This window comes from Musca domestica, unplaced genomic scaffold (assembly GCF_030504385.1).
Source record: "Musca domestica strain aabys unplaced genomic scaffold, Musca_domestica.polishedcontigs.V.1.1 12, whole genome shotgun sequence".
Lineage (NCBI taxonomy): Eukaryota > Metazoa > Arthropoda > Insecta > Diptera > Muscidae > Musca > Musca domestica.
In genome coordinates, this window is record NW_026712155.1 from 6,515,168 (window position 1) to 6,536,979 (window position 21,812).

The 21,812-nt window shown below is 33.6% G+C and overlaps 2 protein-coding genes and 1 long non-coding RNA gene across 10 annotated transcripts in view; 1 reads left to right on the forward strand and 2 right to left on the reverse strand.

Moving 5' to 3' along the window:
- LOC101892464 (afadin) overlaps nucleotides 1-21,812 on the forward strand; it is a 176,688-nt gene that overhangs the window by 79,579 nt on the left and 75,297 nt on the right. The window contains exon 1 of one of the 7 annotated variants that reach the window (XM_059118131.1): nucleotides 14,672-14,708. The exons of the other annotated variants lie outside the window; for them this stretch is intronic. Coding sequence (XP_058974114.1) covers nucleotides 14,687-14,708 — 22 coding nt within the window. The 5' untranslated portion in view covers nucleotides 14,672-14,686. Of the gene's footprint in view, nucleotides 1-14,671; nucleotides 14,709-21,812 lie in introns of those variants that run through there. 7 annotated transcript variants of the gene reach the window in all.
- LOC131800630 (uncharacterized) lies at nucleotides 751-2,040 on the reverse strand. Its single transcript, XR_009341476.1, has 3 exons — nucleotides 1,596-2,040; nucleotides 1,383-1,542; nucleotides 751-1,316 (listed from the first exon to the last, which is right to left on the reverse strand). It is a non-coding gene; the product is annotated as an uncharacterized LOC131800630 (long non-coding RNA).
- Nucleotides 5,224-6,248, reverse strand: LOC131800629 (uncharacterized). 2 transcript variants are annotated; one of them, XR_009341475.1, is made up of 3 exons: nucleotides 5,641-6,248; nucleotides 5,443-5,583; nucleotides 5,224-5,383 (listed from the first exon to the last, which is right to left on the reverse strand). XR_009341475.1 is itself a non-coding variant. In XM_059118133.1 (3 exons), exons 1-3 carry the CDS (start codon nucleotides 6,136-6,138, stop codon nucleotides 5,434-5,436), a joined length of 576 nt encoding a protein of 191 aa, XP_058974116.1. In that variant the 5' UTR covers nucleotides 6,139-6,248; the 3' UTR covers nucleotides 5,402-5,433. The 2 variants fall into 2 exon arrangements, 1 of the variants encoding a protein (XP_058974116.1); XM_059118133.1 differs by lacking the exon at nucleotides 5,224-5,383 and having other exon boundaries at nucleotides 5,402-5,583; nucleotides 5,641-5,762; nucleotides 5,835-6,248.

Sequence of the window (21,812 nt, forward strand, 5' to 3'; positions counted from 1 at the left end):
GTAAACATTTTCATTTTCAATTATTAAATGTTTAATTTTGAAAAGTTCAATTGCGGCATTATTTGTTGCTAAATAATAGTTTTTTTTATACCTAGTTCCCTTAAAAAAAATGTCATCAGACACTTTGCAATTTTGGTAATTTAAAACTGGCTTACTTTTTTTGTAACAATATTCCTCTTTTGCCAAATCTTCGATGGTATGCGTATTAATGATAACATTTGGTTCTAAGTTATCTTCGTGTTTTAATAAAAAATTGGAAAATTTCAATCCAGACTTAATAGATAATGAACGACAGGGATTTACTCTTGATGTAGTATTTCCTAAATAGGCTTTTGCTTCCTTGTGTTTAGCTTCGAATCTCATGCTCCAGAGATATTTAAGGGGACCACATTTTCGGATAGCTGTGGGATAGTGGACAAGAAAGTGGTGTTTCGGTTTTAACGAACCGTATAATGTTATATAAAGTGAATGGTGATCTCTAATTAATTCTTCCAATTTTATTAAATCGTCTTCTATATAACTTGGTCTTAAAAGTAAATCGATTATTTGTAATAATATTATAAAAACTTTCCAGTGATCGTTGGAGAAAGGAATTAAATCGCCTACCATTAAAGGTAAAAAATTAGTAAAACACATAGTTTCACTAGCTGTCATTTTTAAGTTATAGTTTCTATTCTGAATGACGTAAATTTTGTAAATGTTTGCTTACAGTTGTCCTGAACGCATTGTACTTTTAAAAATTTAGTGGACATTAAATGGTCTGTTTTCAAATGAGCTATTAAAAGATTTGCCTTATCAAAATGCTTACGGCAACGAAAGCAAATATACATTTTGAATTGTACTTTAATTATTGTTGCAGAAATTAATAAGTGAAGTCAAATTAACTGATTTTATATCATATACAGTATTAATTTCATAAAAATATTTTTGGATAAAAATCCATGGAATTTGGCAGGCATTTGGATATTTTAAAGAAAGTGCATGAAAAATTTTAAAACATGTATCTAAACATTCGAGGAACGATTGAAATTTTAACAAATTGTGGTTAAAAAAAACATAAAAACCTTTTATATTGAAATCGGACAAACCCTCCACAATTATAAATGGCTGTATAGTTAATCCAGCATTGTAATACTTTTCAGTGACTGTATCAATTTGCCTTTTATAATCGTTAATTGTCGGTAGTCGCAGTACGAAACTTTCCTGCGAATCAGCTATTGTTACTTTTTTTCGTAATTTACCGTTTCCACATTTAAACCTAGCAGGTGATGGTAAAACTGAATTCAACAGTATTGCGTATATATAATCTTGAGCATCTGCAACCGAAATATAAAATAAATATTACTTTTAATGTTTATGATAAATCAGGAATTAAAATTTACCTATGCTGCTTGCCGTCAAAACATTTGCGAAGAGTTGTTTGCAATGTTCGTTATGAATATTTTTCCCATAATAATTGTAAATTTTTTTCTTAAATTGGTCCCATTTAGAAAGTAGAAGATTGCCTTTCTGTGGATACATAATATCGAAATCAATGTTGACCTAAAACGAAACATTAGTATCCATATACAAATAAATAGCTCATGGCTACTTACCAATTCTGAAGCTCTTGCATCGGACAACTTCGTCCATTCAAGGAGAAATGTATGGCTACTTAAATTTTTTATATCTCTTTGCCGTATGTTAAAAGATCTTTTCCATTTTTCGCAGATCGATCCCCAATCATTACATTCTCTTAGTAAGGAAGCTTTCAATGAATTTTCAACTGATTCATCAATTTCGGGAACATCTTTGTTACAAAAATTAGGAGATGTGTGAGTTGCTGCTTTGCTTGTGCTAGGCTCGGAAATCAAAAGCTTTATTCTTTTGGACTTCTTGTTTCTATACTTGGCATAAAGTTTTCCGCTTGCGTTGTTCTTTCCTTTTCTTGAAATGTAATAATAATCCTAAAAATAAAGACATATTATAAGTTAAGAAACTACATAATCAGATACGTTGTTTATATTGTTAATCTTACCCTCATTTCGTTTTCAAGAGGAAAAACGGAACAATTCAATTCAATTCAATTCAAATTTTTATTGAGTCTTTTTTTTTTTTTTTAACACGAAAATTTACAATTTTGAAGTGAAGAAAGAAATACTTAAAACTATAATGTTTTGTTTTAATGACTAAAGCGTATTTTCAGCGTCTGGCTTTACAAAAATTGATAATTAGTGTTTACTAAACTAAGAGTGTATATCGTGCTTGCTCCCGGCACTACAATGTTTGAGAGCATGTCTCATTTTATTTACCTTAAAACTAACTTAACCTAAACCTAACCTACACTTAAACAACAGAGATGATCAAACGAAAGTTTGTTCATCTAAGTTGTTAACTAGCCCCTGTGAATTCCACGAGAGGTGCTAATGTAAAATTCTGGACACTGAATATCTTCCAGAGACATGTATAAGTCAATACCTAACGGTGAGACGTAATTAGTATTTTGCCACGTGAAATTAGATTCCTTATTAACACATTCCTGAATAAGCAAGTTTGAATGCATAAAAGCCCTGTTAGCGTAGTTTTTAATTAAACGCATAGCATATACTGAGATTGGGGTAACTTTCGATGCTTCGTATATATACCGATTTGAGAAACGCTTATTATGGTACTTAAAATTTTTTCCAACACAGAGACGAAGTATTTTTCTTTCGAATATCTCAAACTCTTTCATTACCGTTGGAGAGATTGGGAACCATATAGGTAGTGCGTACACCAGTACAGGCCTAATGCTTGTTTTGTAGAGCATTATCTTGGTTTTCGTCGGTAATGACTTGCTATTAAGAAGTCTTGCAAATGACCCCTTAATACCATATGCCTTACCTAAGTAGCCTCGCGCATTTGCATTAAATTTGAATAATTTATTGTACCAAACACCTAAATATTTAAATCTATCTCTAAATGGTATTTCTACTCCATTCAGAGACAACTTCAAGGACTTGCTTTCTGGTACAACCCATCTCTTACATTTCCCTGAAGCGTTCCTCAAACACATAGCCTCGCTCTTAGAAGTATTGATTTTTATACCCCAATCAGTATAGAAAGCATTAACTGTGTTTAAATGACAAGATACCATAGACAACGCCGCAGCAGGAGATTCAGCGTGCGCATACAAAAGACAGTCGTCTGCGTACAATACACCCAAAGAATTTTGCATAGTATGAGGGAAGTCATACATGTAAATATTGAATAGATGGGGAGATAAAATTGATCCCTGAGGAACACCGCATGACACATTCTCCACACATGATTTCAAATTTCCCAATTGTATATAAAATTTTCTATTGGTAAAAAAACTTTGAAATAACTTCACCACATTAGCTGCAAATCCTAATTCTGTCATTTTAAATAATATACCATTATGATATGTTCTATCAAATGCTTTTTCAACATCCAAAGAAACTGCGACAGTACATTTCCTTTCACGTAAATTAGAAATTATATCACTGCTAAATTTAGTCAAAGCATCTACAGTCGAATGCTCTCTTTTGAAGCCAAATTGATAATTTGGAATATACTCGGATCGTAAACCCTCATTCATTTTTTCACGTATAATTTTTTCAAATAATTTACCTACATTAGATAGCAACGAAATAGGCCTTAAATTGTTGATATCTGATGAATTTTGTTTCTTTTTGATTGGCAGAATCTTTCCAATCTTCCAGACTGTAGGAAAATATGAATTATTTAAGCAATTGTTAAATATGACAACTAGATACTGTAGTGCTTTTAAAGGAAGCTTGCGAAGGAGGTAGTTAGAAATATTGTCTAAACCACACGACTTTTTATTATTTAATTTCTCTAAAATTAGGCAAACTTTTTCTAAAGTTGTGAATTTACTGTCGTGTTCATTATTAAAAGATGTAAACTCAGCATTGAATTGAATAATTTGATTTGGCACATCGGCCAGATAGCTATTTACCGATGTCTCTAATTGAGTCACATCTCTATTCGGAGCTGGCCCATTATAAATTTGAGCAAAATGATTCCTCAATATATCCACTTTTTCATTTTCATCATTAATGACCACTCCATTTACTGATAATTCGTTATCTATCAAGTTCCTAGATTTCCCTATTAGTCCGTAAATTTGCCTATATGCATTAGGGCCTGGTTTAATATTCCTAAGTTTTTCATCAAACATTTGCGATTGTTCAATCTTTACCTTTTCTTTGATTAAAATCTTGAGTAGTTGAATTTGTTTGGATAATAATAAATACTGCGAATTTTGTCTATTCATTTGCCTGTGATATATTCGTTTTAGCTCCTTTTGCCAGTCGTGCTTTAATTTAAAAAGATGTTGTACCTCCCTTGATATATTATATTTCCTATTTTTCAAACTAATTCTCTTCGAATGTAGCGAGGACACACAATTAACTGTGGTACTAAAGTGATCAATATATGTGTCAATCTCACTGTTTGAAAGATTTGAATCATGGGAGGGGAAATGAACTTCCAATTCGGCGTCCAAATCGGCTCGAAACTGACTCCAGTTAGTATCTTTAAACGACATAAACACTTGGGGCTGTCTAATAAGGAGCTCAAGATCTCCGAATTTCAGTTCTAATTTCAATGCATAATGATCTGAAAATGTTGATAAAGTCTTTATACGGAAATTTGGCTGGAGAATATTAACTAAATTTGGACTGACTAAAAAATGGTCAAGAAATGAAGAACCATTTGGAAATGATGGCATAGAATCACACAATCTTATAAGTGAGTTATCATTCAGCCAACGTTGAAGTGATCTGCCATTTATATTTGTAAATGAATCACCCCAACATACGTTTTTAGTGTTTAAATCGCCGCCTATAAGTAGACAATCATAGTTTTGTGCGAAAGAATTTATATTTGACAAACTGCTGTAAATGACTGAATCCCCCAAGTTTGAAGCAAAGTAAACTGTGCCCAATAAAACTCTTTTTAGCTGACCGTCCATAATCATATTAACAAAAACAAATACATTTGGTACATGAAGATTTGGAATTTCAACTCTGGTAAAATCAAAATTATCCCGCAGAATAAGTGCTACTCCAACACCAATTTTATTTTCTAAAAAGACATAATCTCTTAATGAAACACGATGCCTTTCTTTTAAATGTGTTTCCTGAATAAAAGCGCAGTCAATCCTGTTCGAGTTTAGGATACTCAATAGGTCAATTCAAATTTCATCCAATATGCGCATATAGTCTTGAGTGTAAAGAGTAACATTGTTGGTTAAAATATCTTCAATAATTATATTAATTATATCATCTCTTTGCTCGTCACTTAATTTCTTATTAACGCTACTACATTCAAGCGCTAGTTTCCCCTTCGAGGTATGTGTTAACAATTCCGTTAGATCCTATATTAAATAAAAAAACTACATTAACTATGCTTACACAAATATTACTCTTACCTTACCTCTGACAAAATTCCTTTGGCTTTTGAGCAGTTCGAACCTGTAGTGTCGGGAGTACCAGGAGTACTTGCAGGTGTCTCGTTGCGTTTCCACCATTCACCTATTTTAGATGGAACTGACATAGTTTCGTCATCAATCCCGAGCTATTGTTATGACAATATTAATACTGAGTTCAACTCTGTAAAACAAATAATACGTACCTTTCGTTTTTTCCAAGCAAAGAGCTTTTCTCTGAATTCAACACGCAGTCCCAATGGTGGCACTGCTTCCTTTAAATCTTCTTTTTTCAAGTACTGCAAGCTGCGAAATGTTACATGTGATGCTAAAAGAACAAAAAAGAAAATTCTTTGTTAATTACACTGATTAACTGAAAAATTCATTTTTATTTACTTACCTTTTAATTGTTCAAAAAGCGACTCCATATTTATTCCTTTTAAGAACTCCCTTAACATATAATCGTCCTCATTGTTTTCCGCATCTTGACTGCTGCAATGGTTTGTATCGCGAACCACAACAATATTGCCATCGATTTCTAACAACTCACCAATGATATTTTGAGGATCTTGCGAATTATTATTCATTTTCAATAAATTTTTTGCACAATGCGTCCTTTCTCTTTCAATAACACGGAAAAAATGGTAAATATGCAGCCGATTGCACACGAGTAAAAAAAATGACAACGGTGGTGCATGATTCATACACGGTAGTTGCTAAAATGGCAACGATCGTGTACGATTCATGCACGTCGGTGTACAAAGTAACAACGGTGGTGCATCATTATGCAGGTGGTGGTGCATAATTCATACACGACCGGTGTCATATTGACAACGACCGTGTGTGAATCATGCACCACCGTTGTCATTTTTTACTCGTGTGTAATCGGCTGCAATTACCAATATTACAAATGGACAAATTAAGCACGGCTGTTGTTGGTACCGAAAGTTGACCACGTCTCGGTGTCAATTTGAGCACGTTCGTGCACAATTCACCAACAGCCGTTGTTGAAAAATATAACAACGGGTCGTTGCGAAAATGACAACATACGTGCTTGATTTCGCAACGGGATTTTTCCCTCAGTGTAAAGGAGATCTATAAGTAGAAGCCATCCTAAAGATATGCTATATTTTAAAGACCTACAAAACTCCTAAAAGTCTTCCATGGACGGTCTACGAATGGCTTCATAAGTAAAGGCCATGGATAGAAGACTTCTTCCTAAACACTTATATGGATAGAAGATTACCTAAAAGAGAAAAAGCTCTTAAAGTTATGCTACACATATGAGAATTCCCAAGACCTTGTATAGCTAATAACTTGTACATCTTCTTACACTTATTCTATTGACAAATTTCTTTTACGTAGATTTTTTATCTACCTGTATTTCCAGAATTTATTATCTTTTTTAAATTACCTACTGGGAATGGCCTTTCCTTCATATCATTTACTCACGAACCAACCAACAAACAACCACAAATATCCGATGAGCGGAAAATCTCTTGTTATTACTCTCGATTTTATTTCGCGAAATTTGAGTGTGGTTTTGATTTTATTTGTCTGCCATAAGACGCAAAAGTACATGAGATTGTAAACGTTTTCAAACGGCTCTCCTTATACACTTAACTCTCGTATCTTATTTGTTCCTTTTTTGCCTTTTCTTCATTGGTGGTAGATTTCACTTTAAACACGAACACACACAAAAAAAGAAAGAGCAGCCCTTTTGGCGCTCGGTATAGCTTGAAACTTTAATGTAATGTAATTACCATGTTACAAGTGACGCTTATAGCTCTTGACATTGATGATGAGCGAGCCGTTAGCATGGCAGCAAGGAAAAGGAAGCACAGGCAGCGAGAGTAAGGAACTAAATTGGAAGACTGACTGACTGGCAGGCTGGCATGTCGTCATTAAATTGTTTCAATGGTAGTTAATTGGCAACGTAATTAAATTAATAAAGGCTTTTAGCTAAATTTTTCGCAATAAAATATCAACCAAGATTTATTACCTTTGTAGCAGAGAGTTTATTAGCCAGGGAAGGGTTGAGAGAGCAAGGAAGCTAGGGAGCCGGTAACACTGCCACGTTGGCCATAAAATATGAAATTAATTAAAATTACCTTATAGCTCAAAAAGATGATGGGCCATTTTAAATGGTTTCATGACTTTTTTAAGGGAGAAATTGCAACGTTTTGTTGGTCGCTCCTAAAAGTATGCAATAAATTTTAATTGTAGTTGTAAAAAAATTCATATTTATACTTTAATTTAATTAAAGCATTTTTGCGAATTCTATATTAAAGAATGGCATTCCATTTCACATCATGCATTTGAATAATATTTTATTTACTGGCTGGACATGTCCATATTTTGTACATTTTTTTCCCTAAATTCCCATCAGGCCTTTATTATGATTTGTGTAATTTCACCTTTTCGTAAATAATCTCTTGTAATACGAATTGATGTTCCGACACCCCCCAGTGCCAATTTAGACAAGTAGCAAAACGTTTAAATGCCTCTTTAAATACCATAACCCCCCACTTAGACAAATGTCTTTTATGACCGTAAACATGTTGTCACGTTTCGGTCATAATATCTACATGACTTACTTTAAACTTGGCAGTTGGAGTCTAAACGACCTACGACACATAGACACACACACACATTTGACATATGAACCACACAAATGTTACAGTCCTGTTGTTTTTTTTGCACTTCCTCCTAAAAATAGGCAACAGTTGTTGCCGCTGCTGGGAAATGGTGGTGTTGATGACGGTTTTGTTTTGTCGTCTGCCTCTCCCTCCAAAATATTTAGGCCATGATTTATGTTAAATTTGTTTTTGTTCATGTTCACACATAAATGTGTTATAAAAATAAATGGTACGGGAATTTAGCACTATTGGGGAGAGGAGGAATATGGAGGTATTTTGGTTAAAAATAAATGTGACCGAATTTAAGACTAACGTACCCTGAACTCCGGTACTAAGTTTTGAAAAATAAATCAACAGTAGCTGAGTTTTTCAATAGAAAAACCATAATTCTCGTGACTCATATTATTCCATAGGAAATATCCACACTGACCGGGCACTAATTTTCCCCATAAGGAAAAATTCGTAGTCTCTAGAGACTGATTTTTTTTTGTGGGAAAAAATTCTTAGCCCCTGGGACTGAGGACCCTTGGACTGAGTTTTTTTAAAAGAGAATTCTCGAGAATCGAGAATGGCTAAGTTTTGGATATATCTCCCATATATATACTTAATACGATTTCAGGTTTATTATTAAATGCGTAGTCCTCCGGGAATTTAACATTTATATAATACTTAATCCTCGGCGACATGGAAATGCGTTCTATGGAGAAACTCAGTTCCTGGGGACTTTGACTTTTTTCTGTTAAAAAACTCAATCCCTGAAATTTTGAATATTTTTTTTTATTTTTTTGACCCCTAGAATCATTTCTATAGAAAAAGGCTCGATCCTCGGGGATTGCGGATTTTTTTTTCTATAGAAATCTTAAATTTTTTTCTATAAAATTCCTTAAATCGCCCCACAAAAAATCCCCCTTCGAATTATTTCAATATTTACCGTGATGATATTTTTAAGCAGCATGTAATGGCGTGTGAAAAATGAATATTAAAGATTATGGGCTTTAAAGATTTTGTGATTTTCATATTAAATTTTGTTGACAGTCTACAGTCTACTCCCCGGCATTGGAGAAGAAGAAGAAAAGGATGACGACGAAGAACAAGAGGAGACAAACATTTTGTCAAAGATTTTCAAAATCATATTATGGTATTTTAATAAGAGGATTTTCTTTTTAGCGATGCTCCAAAACGTGGGTGTGCTGTGAAAGAGAAACGTTTTTGCGTTGCTGTGATTTGCCAGGAGGCAAAATATCCATGGGAGCTAGGAGGCAAGGAGCAACCAAAAAAAGGAAACGATTTTTAAATTAAAATCCAAATGTGACCCGAGTCGCATGTGGTGGTGGTGGTGGGTGGGTGTGTGTGTGAAATTTGTCACTTAGCACAGAGGATAAGACGGCTATTGTCTGCAAGGTTACTTTTTTTGGGTGGTATACCTTTAGGCGTTCACATTGTTATTTGCTTCATTGTTGTATACTTTTGCAGGGAGGGGTGGGGTAAAAGTCAAATGGCTTTTAGATTTACAGATAAATTGATGAAAATCTTTTTATAAGGACTTTTCAAATGACCTTTAATTAGCTGATTGGTATTTAATGAAGCCAAAAATAGAAAAAAAATTCGATGGAGAATTTGGTACCATTTCCAAAATTTCTTGGGTTGAAAAAAATTATATTTTTTTTTCAGTCTAAAAATAATTGAATATTTTTGAAAATATTTTATAAATAATGTATTAGTTTCTATTGTCACTTGTAGTTTACTCCAAGACTGGCTAGTTTTTGTATAGAGGTAGTCTTTAACCCACTAAACACTGAGCTTTCGTTAATCCTTTGCACGTGTCTGAAACCGTGAACAAGTTTTAAGAATTCCCAAAAGTCTTCCTTGTTTCCCCAGAAACTAGGCCACCGACGACACCATTCTGATTCCCCCCATTTTCCACTAAATTATCCTTTATTGACTTAGTTCCTTACTTAATTATTATGTTTATTGATTTAGCCATTTGTACATCAGCAAGTCCTTACCAACCAACCAACGAACCAACCATTCTGTATGGCTGTGTGTGTGTCTCTCTCTATTATTTGTTATTATTTCATCAAGTCCTTACAACGACATCATCCACTCTCTACCACCAACCCGGCTATGTTGTGATGGTAAATTTTTGTTTGTTATTACTTTGTTAGCAGTACTTTATTGTTCTCCGACAGGGCATACAACAACAAACACAATACCCTACAAATCATGAAAAAAGGACATTAAGACATTCAGAGTAAATAAAGTCGTATCCTGTATGTTGTACTAACTGAAATTTATTATAACCATGCATCGAACTCAAACATACAGCATGATGTAGACAGAAAGTGAGGCATGAGTATGAGAGAAATAGAGAGAGTGTGTATCCCCATTATATTTTGTCTCTTGGTCATAGAGAGAACCAAGTGGTTATTGTAAGGGTGTAAGGGAAGGAGAGAGGGAAAACTTATATGGAATGTTTACTTTTTATTAATGACCACCTGCTGGATGTTATTGTAAGGATATGAGAAAAATACACCTAACAAAAATTTGTTATTTCTTATACTTTTTTATTCCGACTTTTTCGAAGTAGACTTCAGGAGAGGTTTTGTTCACAAATACCTTCGGCTTTCTATAGAAAACATGAGGGACTGTGGAATATTTTTGTCTAGAAAAAAAAGCTCAGTCAAGGTCCCTGCGGGTTTTTACAGAAAAAATAGGATTGCCGATTTCTTTTTCTATAGAAAAACTCAGTCCCCGTAAACTGTGGAATTTTTTCTTTAGTAAAAAATGAAATCTCTAGGGAAAGTATAATTTTTCTATAAAAACAACGACTCGAATTTCTTCCGTAGAAAAACCATGGAAAAGTAACTGCCTGGGGAATGTGGAATTTTTCTATGGAAAAACTTAGTCCTCGGAAACTTGCATTCTTTTCCATAGATGAATTAAGCCTTCGAGGTCTCTGAAACTTTCTCTACATAGAAAACTCTATAATAAAAACTCAGTCCCATATAGAAAAATAATCAGTTCTCTCGGAAGCAATAATTTTTTTAAGGAAAATACTTAGCTCCGCGGCACATTGAAAATTGTCCACATAAAAAACTCGATCCATTGGGCCTCTAGAATATTTTTCTATATAAAAATTCAGTCCTCTGGGACTTTAGAATTTTTTGTATAGAAAAAACTCAGTCCCGAGGCTGAATTGTTTGAATTCTTCTTCTATAAAAAAGTCAGTTCTGTGGGACTTGTGAATTTTGAAATATTTAGTCCCGTGCCCTAAGGGGGTTTTCTATTGACAAAACTCGGTCCACTAGGACCGCCGCATTTTTTTCTAAAGAAAAAACTCAATCTGAGGGATCTGCGAAATGTTTTCTATAGAAACACTCAGTCCACGGAGACCGTGAAATTTCTAATAGGGAAACTAAGATTTTTTTCTGTTGAAAAAACAAATTTCCCCAGAGTAGTGGATTTTTTTTCTACAGAAATAAGTCTCTTTTTCTATGGAAAATAAATTTTCCTCAGTCCTCGAATATTATTGATTTCTTATAAAAAATCCAGTTCTGTAAGACTTAGCAACTGTTATGCCTTTAGTCATATGAGCTAGAGAGCGTATATATTATTTGATACGGTTAAAGTGCCACATGGACTCTAGATCTCTTTGGACCAAATGCGTTTCAGGACATTTGGAGTCGGTCTAGGGGTGTCCGTCCGTCCGCCATCTATCTCTATACTTAGTTAAAACATGGTTCATCGTAATATTGTCAAAATTAGATCGAGTTCGGAGATAGGGAAGATCGGTCCCCTCCTTTTGGTACCTCCCTCAAAAAAGGTCCACCTTTTCATAGAAAACAATTTACCGTATGGGACAAGAAAGGGTCGTCCAGTTTTTTTTTCAAACTTTGCAAATCCTAATATTTGCATCAGTACAAGGTCAGGTGTGAAAATGGGCTATATTTGCGTGCCCAAGGCTTTACTAGACGCACCAGAATATTTTCGCGATAATATTCGGCATTTATTCTGATGCCACGGTCGATTAATATGAGCGGAGAGCGACCATCGGCTGTTATGGCGGCCCACATCATCACCATGGCCGGCGCTTGAGTTCTTGTGGTCAACCGAAGGTGCACATTTTCAGCTGACCTCTTTGGCAAGTAAACACGATCATTTTGTTTGTTTACAAACGACTGTACAACGAATGTTTTCTCATCGGAGAAAATCATATTCGGCAGTTCACCACTTTCGGCCAAGCGAAGCAATTCTTTAGCTCTTTTAAGTCTATTTTCTTTCCGTTGCGGTGTAAGTTCTTGCACTTTTTGGAATTTCAATGGATTTCTCCGAGCTCACCTTTCAATATTTTCCGAATGGAATATTGTGATATGTTCAGCTCACAATCCATTTTCCGGCCGCTTCTTTATTTTTCGAACCATTTCTGCTGATGTTGCTGTTTTCTTCCGTCCACTTCCTTCCTTCCAGTATCACGATAATGAGTGATGGTACGAGACACAAAAGATTTATTCACATTTAAATGCTAGAGTGTTCTAACGATAGCCACTTTTGGTATCTCTCCCACGACAAGTCAAAATTGTGAATAACCCTGAAGCTTACAAAACGCGACATGAACATCCCATTCCTTTCAAACTCGGCACATCCACTTAAACAAAATCATGTGTGAAAGTGGGTTATATCGGTCCACTTCTACTGGTTCCTCCTCCACAAAGGGGTTGAGTTATTGAGTAACCAAAATGATTATAAAACGCGATATAAGCTTCCGACTCTCTTCAAATTTCACACACCTCAATATTGCTACTAATACAAGATCTGCTGTGAATATAGGTTGTATCGACCCACTTCTTCTGGTACATTCCACAAAGGGGTCAACATTTTGAATAACCTTTACCATAAAATATCCAAAATTTGTATAATCATAACGCAAGTCTAAACATACTAAAATAAGCGGACATTTGATCAGGTTATACAAGTGTCGGCAAAACCGGCTGATAATTTTTATCTTGTTTTTTAACAAAAAAAAAATAATAATAACAATATCAATCCTGCAAAACAGTGGTTGTTTTTTGGAAAATTAGGAGGTTCCCTCATATGGGGACATGAGGCAATGGTAATTCTATACAGAGATGTTTTATAACATCGTTGGAAAATAAACCCAAAACATAAAAATATTTCAAATCAATAGGCAATATTAAATGCGGAAGCTTTTCAACATAAAGGCCTCTTAATGTCAAATAACATCTCACTCGGTTGGAATTTGTGTCAAACACATTTAAGACCTCGAAAGTCTGGAGGTACCTTTATTAAAGGTCTATAACCAAAAGTGGACCGATATAGCCCATGTTCAATTCTCCTTATACTTTTTTACCCAATTCTCTTGAGAGACTTCACTACTACGAGAAATATATTATCCTTTTTTCTCTGTGTATTATTATTCATAAGTAGCAATTACTTCACTGCCGGTCTTCTTTTAATACCACCTGAAGCCGTTCCGTTTCTATTCTAATGTTACGTTGAGGGTTTATGGTGTTAGGAATCGTTGGTGTTTGTGTTGTTGTGGTTGTATCCAAGTGTCTTCCCTTAGCGTGTCCTGGTACATTCTAAAGTGGCATAGATTTTCCCGATTTGCCTTTGCTGGGTTTTGTTTATTTTAACTGTATGTCCTTGGTATGATGTCTGAAGTTGGTTGTGTCTGATTGTGGACTCTACGACACATCAGTTTGGTTAAAGGAATTTTCTTTTTTGGGAGCTTCTGTTTTTCTTTGGGGGTTGGGGGCTTATATTTGTTGCTCAAATGTGGCTGTTGCTGCTGTTGCCCCCCATAATGTTCGATACAATTCGGTTGCTTCAAACCAAAAATATTTCTATGAACTCCTCTGCTGTTGTCTCAGACACAACTGGCTGGCTGGCACACGAATGAATTCTAACGAAATTCACATAAATGAACATTCAGTTATGTTTTAATTGTGCAACAAATAACAACAACACACAAAAGCCGCCGATAAATTTAAATTAATATTAAAAAAGAAAATAAAATTGAAATTTTAATTTAAATAAATGATAAAAGAAATTAATAGTTTAAAAATAATACCAAGAAATGATGCGAGCTTTAATTTAGTTTCATTTTTGTCTGAGTGAATTCAATACAAAATGTTTGAAACACCCGCAAACCTTTCAAATTTTGTCTAAATTGAAAAAAAAAAAAACACGTGTGTCCTCTTCACCAATTGCCATAATGACTACAATTCAACACAAAATCCTTTCATGTCATAAATTTCAAAATGTTTTGGATTCTCCTATTTGGCAATTTATAAGGCTTAACCAATGTTTGGTCGCCAAGCAGCAACTCCTTATTAACAATGATCAGACTTCAGCAGCATCTACATCGTCGTCGTCATAAATACCAGTGAACCATCATCCGCCCGGAGCAACATCTCATCATTGTCTCAATTTCTACGTGTATATAGAAAATCCAAACCAAAAATACCTAAATATATATTTTGTTCTCGCCGAGAAGAGTGGCTGACTGTGTTTGCTTTTCGGTTGGTCGGTCCGCTTGTTATTGTTTTATTTTTCTTTGGTTTCCTTTGCGGTTATTTTATCCGGTCACACAATGATGGATTGGGGTATAAGACGTAAGTTTAACTAAATTGTTGTTGTGCTGTTTAATTTTTCAACGTCAAAGGTAACAGGTTTTTTTTTTTGTTACTTTAAAGTGGGGTATATTTTTGGGGGTTAAATATTTAAATTTGGTAAGTGATCCCTAAAATATGCCACAAAATACATTTGAACATTGAAGTATGTCAGAAAATCTCAATGATTTTACTACGGAAAGAATCTCAGATGATTCTGGGTAAACAAATGGAATGCCTTAAAATGCTGAATTTTTCTATGGAAAGATTTTGGTCAAAAAACCTGGATCTGCTATTTCATAAAAGTCCACTTTTTAATTTTGTTTAAAAATCTATTTTCGAACCAGAACACGGCGATTTCGATCTTAAAACCAAAGTCGATTTCAACTTAAAACTTTGGCTATTAGATGGAAAGAACAATTTTTTACTGGCACTGTTAAAATGTTGCCTTTGGAGAGTACTCAATCCCATGGCACCGTTTAATTTTTCTTGTAGAAAAACTCAGTCTACCGAACAGTGGGATAGATTTTTTTCCTGTAAGACAATCTTAGTCCGTGGGATTTTGGATTTTTCTATGAAGAAATTTCAGTCTCTTGGGTTTTATAAAATATCTTTTCTAATAGAAAGGAACAATGGATTATTTTTCTGTAGAAAATTTAGCCCTCGTAGACTGGAGAATCCTAGCTTCATAAAAATCTCAGTCGCTATAATATATTTTTCTTTCCAAATATCTATACAAAGTGGAGAGCAAAAGATGAAATTTGAGTTCAGAATAAAGGCCGATTTTTATCAAATTAGTTGAAAATCAATATTCGATTTCGACTTTTCGAATCAAAGTCGAACTTGGTTTTATATTTGACCATGAGAGATCACTTTTCTTACATTTTTGTAGATTTTGTTAAGCAAATACCAGCTCAAATAATCTGATAAACTATAAATTGACTTTTTTAGGGTTCTCAGTATGTATAATCTTTTCCAAAAAAACATGCCAATGCAGGACCACCATACATAAGGATACACCATAAGATTTGAAAAAAAAATTCAAGGATTTTTCATACATTTTTTCAAGATTTGGATATGGATTTTAAGAGGATCTCTTCATGTAGAACTTTTGCAGTGTAGGGCCATTATTTGGTATAGCCCTCTTAGTTTTTACAATAATTTGGGAGTCTGGGGAATCATTTATTCGACTTAAGAACTTCTTTTTAAAATCGGTTTATATTTTTGCATAAGTCCTATCAGGAAGGTTAGCAGGGTCGGGGTCCTGGGAAAAATTAATTTTTTGCTAGTTGGACAACTTGGTAATGGTTTCGAAAATCTTTCCTGCGTGCGTCCCAGAGCCCAACATAGGGGTTACGACCGATTTGAAGTGTTTTGATTGTCCTGTCCGCATCTTCCAACTAAAGTGGGAGCATGTTCTGCCCAAAAATTGATCAACGTAGATCGATATATAATGGTAACCTCCAATTTTTGGTATTTAGAAAGTGCTTTAACTTACGGTATTGATATCCGAGATTTTGAGGATTTGGTCTCCATTTCTGAACGGAGTTGGTCAACATCACGCAATTTGAGCTTTCTTTGAGTGAAACAGAATTGGCATATATAGATTTATATTCTGATATAAGCCCTCTAAAGCGGTAGTGACAGCACAAAAATGGGTTTTAGTATCGACCCCATATAAACTTCGACTTGTGAACATTCTTAAAATGCGGTTCAGTGGCTTCAGTCTGATATTTTTAATTGGTAAAAGATTTAAACCCATCCTCGCAGAAATAATTTTTCAGTGCTCCCGCATAGATCGGTATGCCAAAATTATTGACATTTTGAAGATACTGGTTATATGTTTCCATTGACTGGATTATAATTTGGTATTTTTTATTCACAACCGACAGAAAAACTACTTGGCAAAAACACTCATCATTTATAGATATTGACACATCCACATGGTTCGCCCTCTCAAAATTCTAGGGATTTGGAGGACAATTGTTTTGGTTATAATTTGGGGTCTTCACATAGTGGAGGTGACAAGTTCTTCGTTCTCGGAAATTGGAAACTTCTTTCAAAAACAAGGTTTTTTCCTTTTCAAAAAATGTCTGAATAATGTAAATTCAAATTTTTGAATAATGTAAATTTCCCCATTAAATTTGTGAACTTTTCTATTTTTTAAATATTAAAATTTTTTAAATTAAATATTTTTGCCAAAAATCCAAAGTTTTCCTTTAAACTTAAATTTAAATGTCTTCTCTGCCCCAAAATATGCATCGAAAACCAAATTAACCTAACACCACAAAAACGTATACTTTTTTATTTCTCCCAAAAGTATGCAATAAACCGTCTGAGATTGGACTATAAAAACTTGTTTGCTTTTCTTTTTCATTTTCATTTCCACTTTTTTTCTCACAGTAAATCTGCATTGCAAAATGAAGACATTTAAAATTTTATTGTCAAAACATTAGATTTATCCTCAATGGCATTTGAAAGATAAACAAATGCAGGATAACAAAATATTTGACATTCAAATTGTGATAACATGATGCGTTTAATTTGTTAAATGGCCATAAATTGGTTGATTATGTTATAAAAATGTGATTTGTTTTGTATTAAAGGCAGTTTAAAATGTTAATGTGTAAAGTGAATATTCGGCAAATTTTTGCCTGAAAATAGGATTTAATATTTGAAAACTTCTCCCAAAAATGGATTGATATTCCAATGAATTTTATTGGAGAATTTAATAATTTAATGACCTTGAAAATATGCCACGTTTAGTCTGGTTTGTTTTTTATGTTATTATTTATTTTATGATTTATTCATTTATTTTTATTTATTTATTTATTTATTTATTTTTTTTTTTTTTGTAAAAACAATACTGATGCCTAAAAGTATGTACTCAGTAACACTTGATAATACATAATACACCAAAGGATTTCTCTTGAGCCCTGTCAGCAGTAAACATGATTATTACGATTTAAATAAAATTGAATGAGCCCTAGACCGGTCTCGTTTACAGAAATATATTTAAAATCATCCCCAAACACACATTTCCCAATGACCCAAATTTTAAAATGGTTTATTTGAGTTCAATGATTCCCATTGTTGTCTAATCCCATGCATGAGTGTTATGGACATTTTGTTTTTTTTTTTTTTTTCGATTTGTTTGCAATTTGTTTTATAATTTGTGGTTTGTTTGCTAGTCATTCCCCTCTTTCTCTCTCTCTCTCTCGTTTGTTTTGAATTTTAATTATAGCCTAAAAATATGCAATACATACATATACATAATCAAACAAATAAATACCGTCACAGCAATGATCGTTAGCTTTTCTGTATGCGTGTGTATTTGTTTGTCTGAATATATTGTGAAATGTCATAAATTTGACATGTCATGAATAATTTATGAATTTATGAGAAAAAAATCAATTGTATCAGTTTAGAGAGAAAGATAAAAGGAGAAAAGCAATATTTATGTTTGCAGAAGAAAACTTTAAATTAAAATTTTCGAAAAAAAAAATTAAAACCAACATTGAACAAATAAAATTTAAAAGAGATTATTGTAAAATGTCATATTTGAAACGGTTATTGAATATGGCAAAAAAAAGAATGCATAGAACAATATAAAAACAAATGGAAATAAAATTGAGTATACTTTAAGGGGCCTTAAAGTTGATGAAACAGAATATTGTGAAGAAATTTAAAATTGATTAAAAAAATGGTGGACGGTGGTTTTATAAGATATCATATTCCAAAACAATAATAAGGATCTACAAAAGTGTTTTAATAAATTGGAGTATATTTTTAGGGGCCTAAAAGGTAAACTATAGATCTCATTTTGGAAAAAATAAAATGCTGCCTCTTCAGATTGCTGCCTCTAGACACCTGAATGGGTCGTGAGGTTGTGGTAACATCTTAACCGTTACTAATAAATTTTCGTAGGTCGAATTTTTATTCAATTAGAACCCAGTCTAACAAGCTACAGCCAATTCTGGAGCTGATATCTTAAAAATGCCAAATATGAGGAAATGCCGCTAGATGGGGTAAATCCTGAATTTGTCGTGAGGTTTACCGATACTAACAAGTTTTCGTAGGTCGAATATTTATTCAATTAGAACCCAGTCTGCCAAACTACATCCAGTTCTGGAGTTGATATCTTAAAAAATTCAAATATCAGATGCCGCTAGCTGGGGCCTATATCAAAAAAAAACCTTCACTGACCATTTCTTTAGAGATATTTTAAATCCTCTCAAATCCTGAAATGCCAAACTGAATCTATGTAAAATGCGTCGAAAGTCTTCAAAATATTTGGAACACGAAGGTACCGGTATATAAAGGTCATGTCAAATAGTGAATCTATATTGAATATTTGTTGATAGGAAAAGATTCTGCATACGATGAACCCTGAATATAAAAGTGTACTTGCAAAGTATTACAAATTTGGAGGTACCGTCGAAGCCAAGAGTTGCCCGGGGATCATGGGCGGTCTTCGGAAATGGTCAATTCTAAGATATTTTAAGAAAAATGAAAAACAACATTTTTGGTTTTTTGAGTCCTCCTTGAAGTGGTTGGAAATTATACTTCGGGCTACGTCGGTAATGAAGGCTATTATTAAAAGACGGGCGATATGGCCGAAATTAGACCTAGACCTTATTAGCTTTCTATCCAATATCAGCAGAGAGACGGACAAAGATTAGACCTAGAATTTTATGCTGATCAAGAAAATATAAAATTTATGTCATCTCAGACTAATATTTCAGAATATGACAAAAGGAACGCTATAAAGTCGATAGACTATTTTTTATCAATTAATATCAATTCTTTCGAACTAAGCTTTATTTGAATACTTTTAGGTGGCTGAGAAAATTAAAAATATCTAAGCATATCCTCAAGGAAACGTAAGCGACCTGTCACCTGTTTGAAAAACCTAAAGCATTGCATACTTTTAGGCCTTTATTGCTTTAAATGAAGTGACATTGCTTTAGACAGCCAAATATTCTCTGCCCTATTATGTATACGCAAAATTATTTTTCAAACCATTGAAAGGTTAAATTACGATTAATCGGATATGGGATTGGAGCTAGACGCCGGGTTGTTGCAAATACCTTCATCGCAATTCCAGTAACAAAATATATGTCGTTCATTTACTCAAAGAGTGACATAACTCAAAAAGTGTTTTTTTAGGAATCTTAATTTATAACTCTGAAAACCACTTTTGATACTTAAAACCATGCTTGATCTTGCTCAGAAATTTAGCATCAATATCTGGTAACCTCCTGGCAAATAGTTGCCCATTTAGCTATGTTACTTTTACAATTCGGAAAGTCACATTTCAATCGATTACATAAAACAGGTTTTTTCTCATAACTGATTTTTTTGAGTTGTGACACTCTCTGCGTAAATGAGCGATATAACGAAATTATGTTGCTATTCTTTTGGGATTAAAATTCACTTCATTTACATACTTTTCGGTTGTGGTCATGCCTTTGAATGCCGATTTACAAAATAGTGGTCAATAACCTCCTTAAAAATAAGTGTATTTGAGGCTAAAATCAAATATTACAGAAATATAGGTATTACATTAGCATATTTTTAGGCTAGCACTTAAGGGCAAACAATAAAGTATACTTTTAGGTCACAACAAAAAAAATTGGAAGTTGCATTGAAACAAATTAATTATATTAAATTGATTTGAAATAAAATTCCTTATTCAACTAATTAAAGCCATTCATCGTGCGCAAATTTCCCAAAAGAAAAAAACAAATCCCTATATTTAGACGCCCAGCTGTATGCTTTGGAATAATTTCCATGATGAACACCAAAACACAACATTTATCAAAATCAGCACAATAATGAGTTTATTGATAAGAGTTCAAACCGACAGACAATTTGTAGAACACACCAACAACAAATGAAGATATTTTGATTTTGGATTTGAAAAATGTAAAGTGGATGCTGCAAACTTTCACACAAATATACACACACAATTGTATTTATTTCAATTTTGGTTTAAAAAATTTAATTTCGGGCTTATTTTGTTTTAAATCTGAAGGATTAATGTAGCAAAGGATCCTCTCTTAAAAACTTTGTAGATAACTTTGGTAAGAGATGAAGGAAAATTTAAACTGAACTGAGGAAAATATTAAATGTGTATCACTTTGTGAGGAAGAGGGGACGCTCTGTATTATATCGCCAGCTATATGGCTACAGAGAATATATTATTTGATATGATCCATATCAATAACTGTTTAGGACCCCATGTAGTTATTGCTCGAAATACCTTTCAAATCATTCAAACTGTCGTTGCTTTAATGGGGGGAGGTAGGTTTTGAAAGAGTGGGCTATTGCAGTACATTTTAGATCTGACATTGGTCTGGTATAATTAATAAGACGTGACAGATTTGGACGACATCGACTACTTACTGCACTTTATATGTGATATGTGACAATTTTTGGAAAATTTTGAAATGTGCGTGTGGGCCCAATTATTCTACTTCATCCACTTTTATGCGAATAATTGTTAATCCTTTATGGTGGAGGTACCAGAAGGAGTAGACCAATAAATTCCATATTCACATCACATCTCTGGTTAATAGAAAATGTTAAATAAATCATGTTTGAGATCGTTGACTTGTTTCGCAACTTATGAAAAATATAAATATAGAGACTCTTTGTGAGAAAGGTACCAGAAGCGGTGGGCCGATATCTATCATCTTCTCACCAGAACTTCCTTTATTAAAAATATTAAAATGTCTGAAATTTGAACAGAATCGGATGCCTATTATTTATTTATGAGCGTTTTCCCCTTTGTGGGGAAGGTACCAGAAGAAGTAGGCCGATATCTTCCATCTTCACCACAGATCTTGTTTTAGTAAAAATACTGGAATACGAAGTTTAGAAGGAATTGGATAGATATTTTGCATTCTATGAAATTTTTGACCCCTTAGTGGGGGAGGTACCAGAAGGAGGGGACCGATATATCCCATCTTCAAATCAGATCTTGTGATGATAGAAATATTGAGATGTGTCGTGTAATAAAGACACTGGGTGCTTATTTCACATTTTATGAGAGATATAATTATTCAAGATTTTGACCCGTTGTGGTGCAGGTACTGGAAGGAA

Excerpts from the sequence above, each read along its gene's own strand:
- LOC131800629 (XM_059118133.1), bottom strand. The coding sequence starts at position 6,138 with ATGAATCATGCACCACCGTTGTCATTTTTTTTACTCGTGTGCAATCGG. Across the intron at positions 5,763-5,834 it reads GCTTTTTGAACAATTAAAAG|CATCACATGTAACATTTCGC; the intron begins GTAAGTAAATAA and ends TTGTTCTTTTAG. Across the intron at positions 5,584-5,640 it reads TTGCTTGGAAAAAACGAAAG|CTCGGGATTGATGACGAAAC; the intron begins GTACGTATTATT and ends TCATAACAATAG.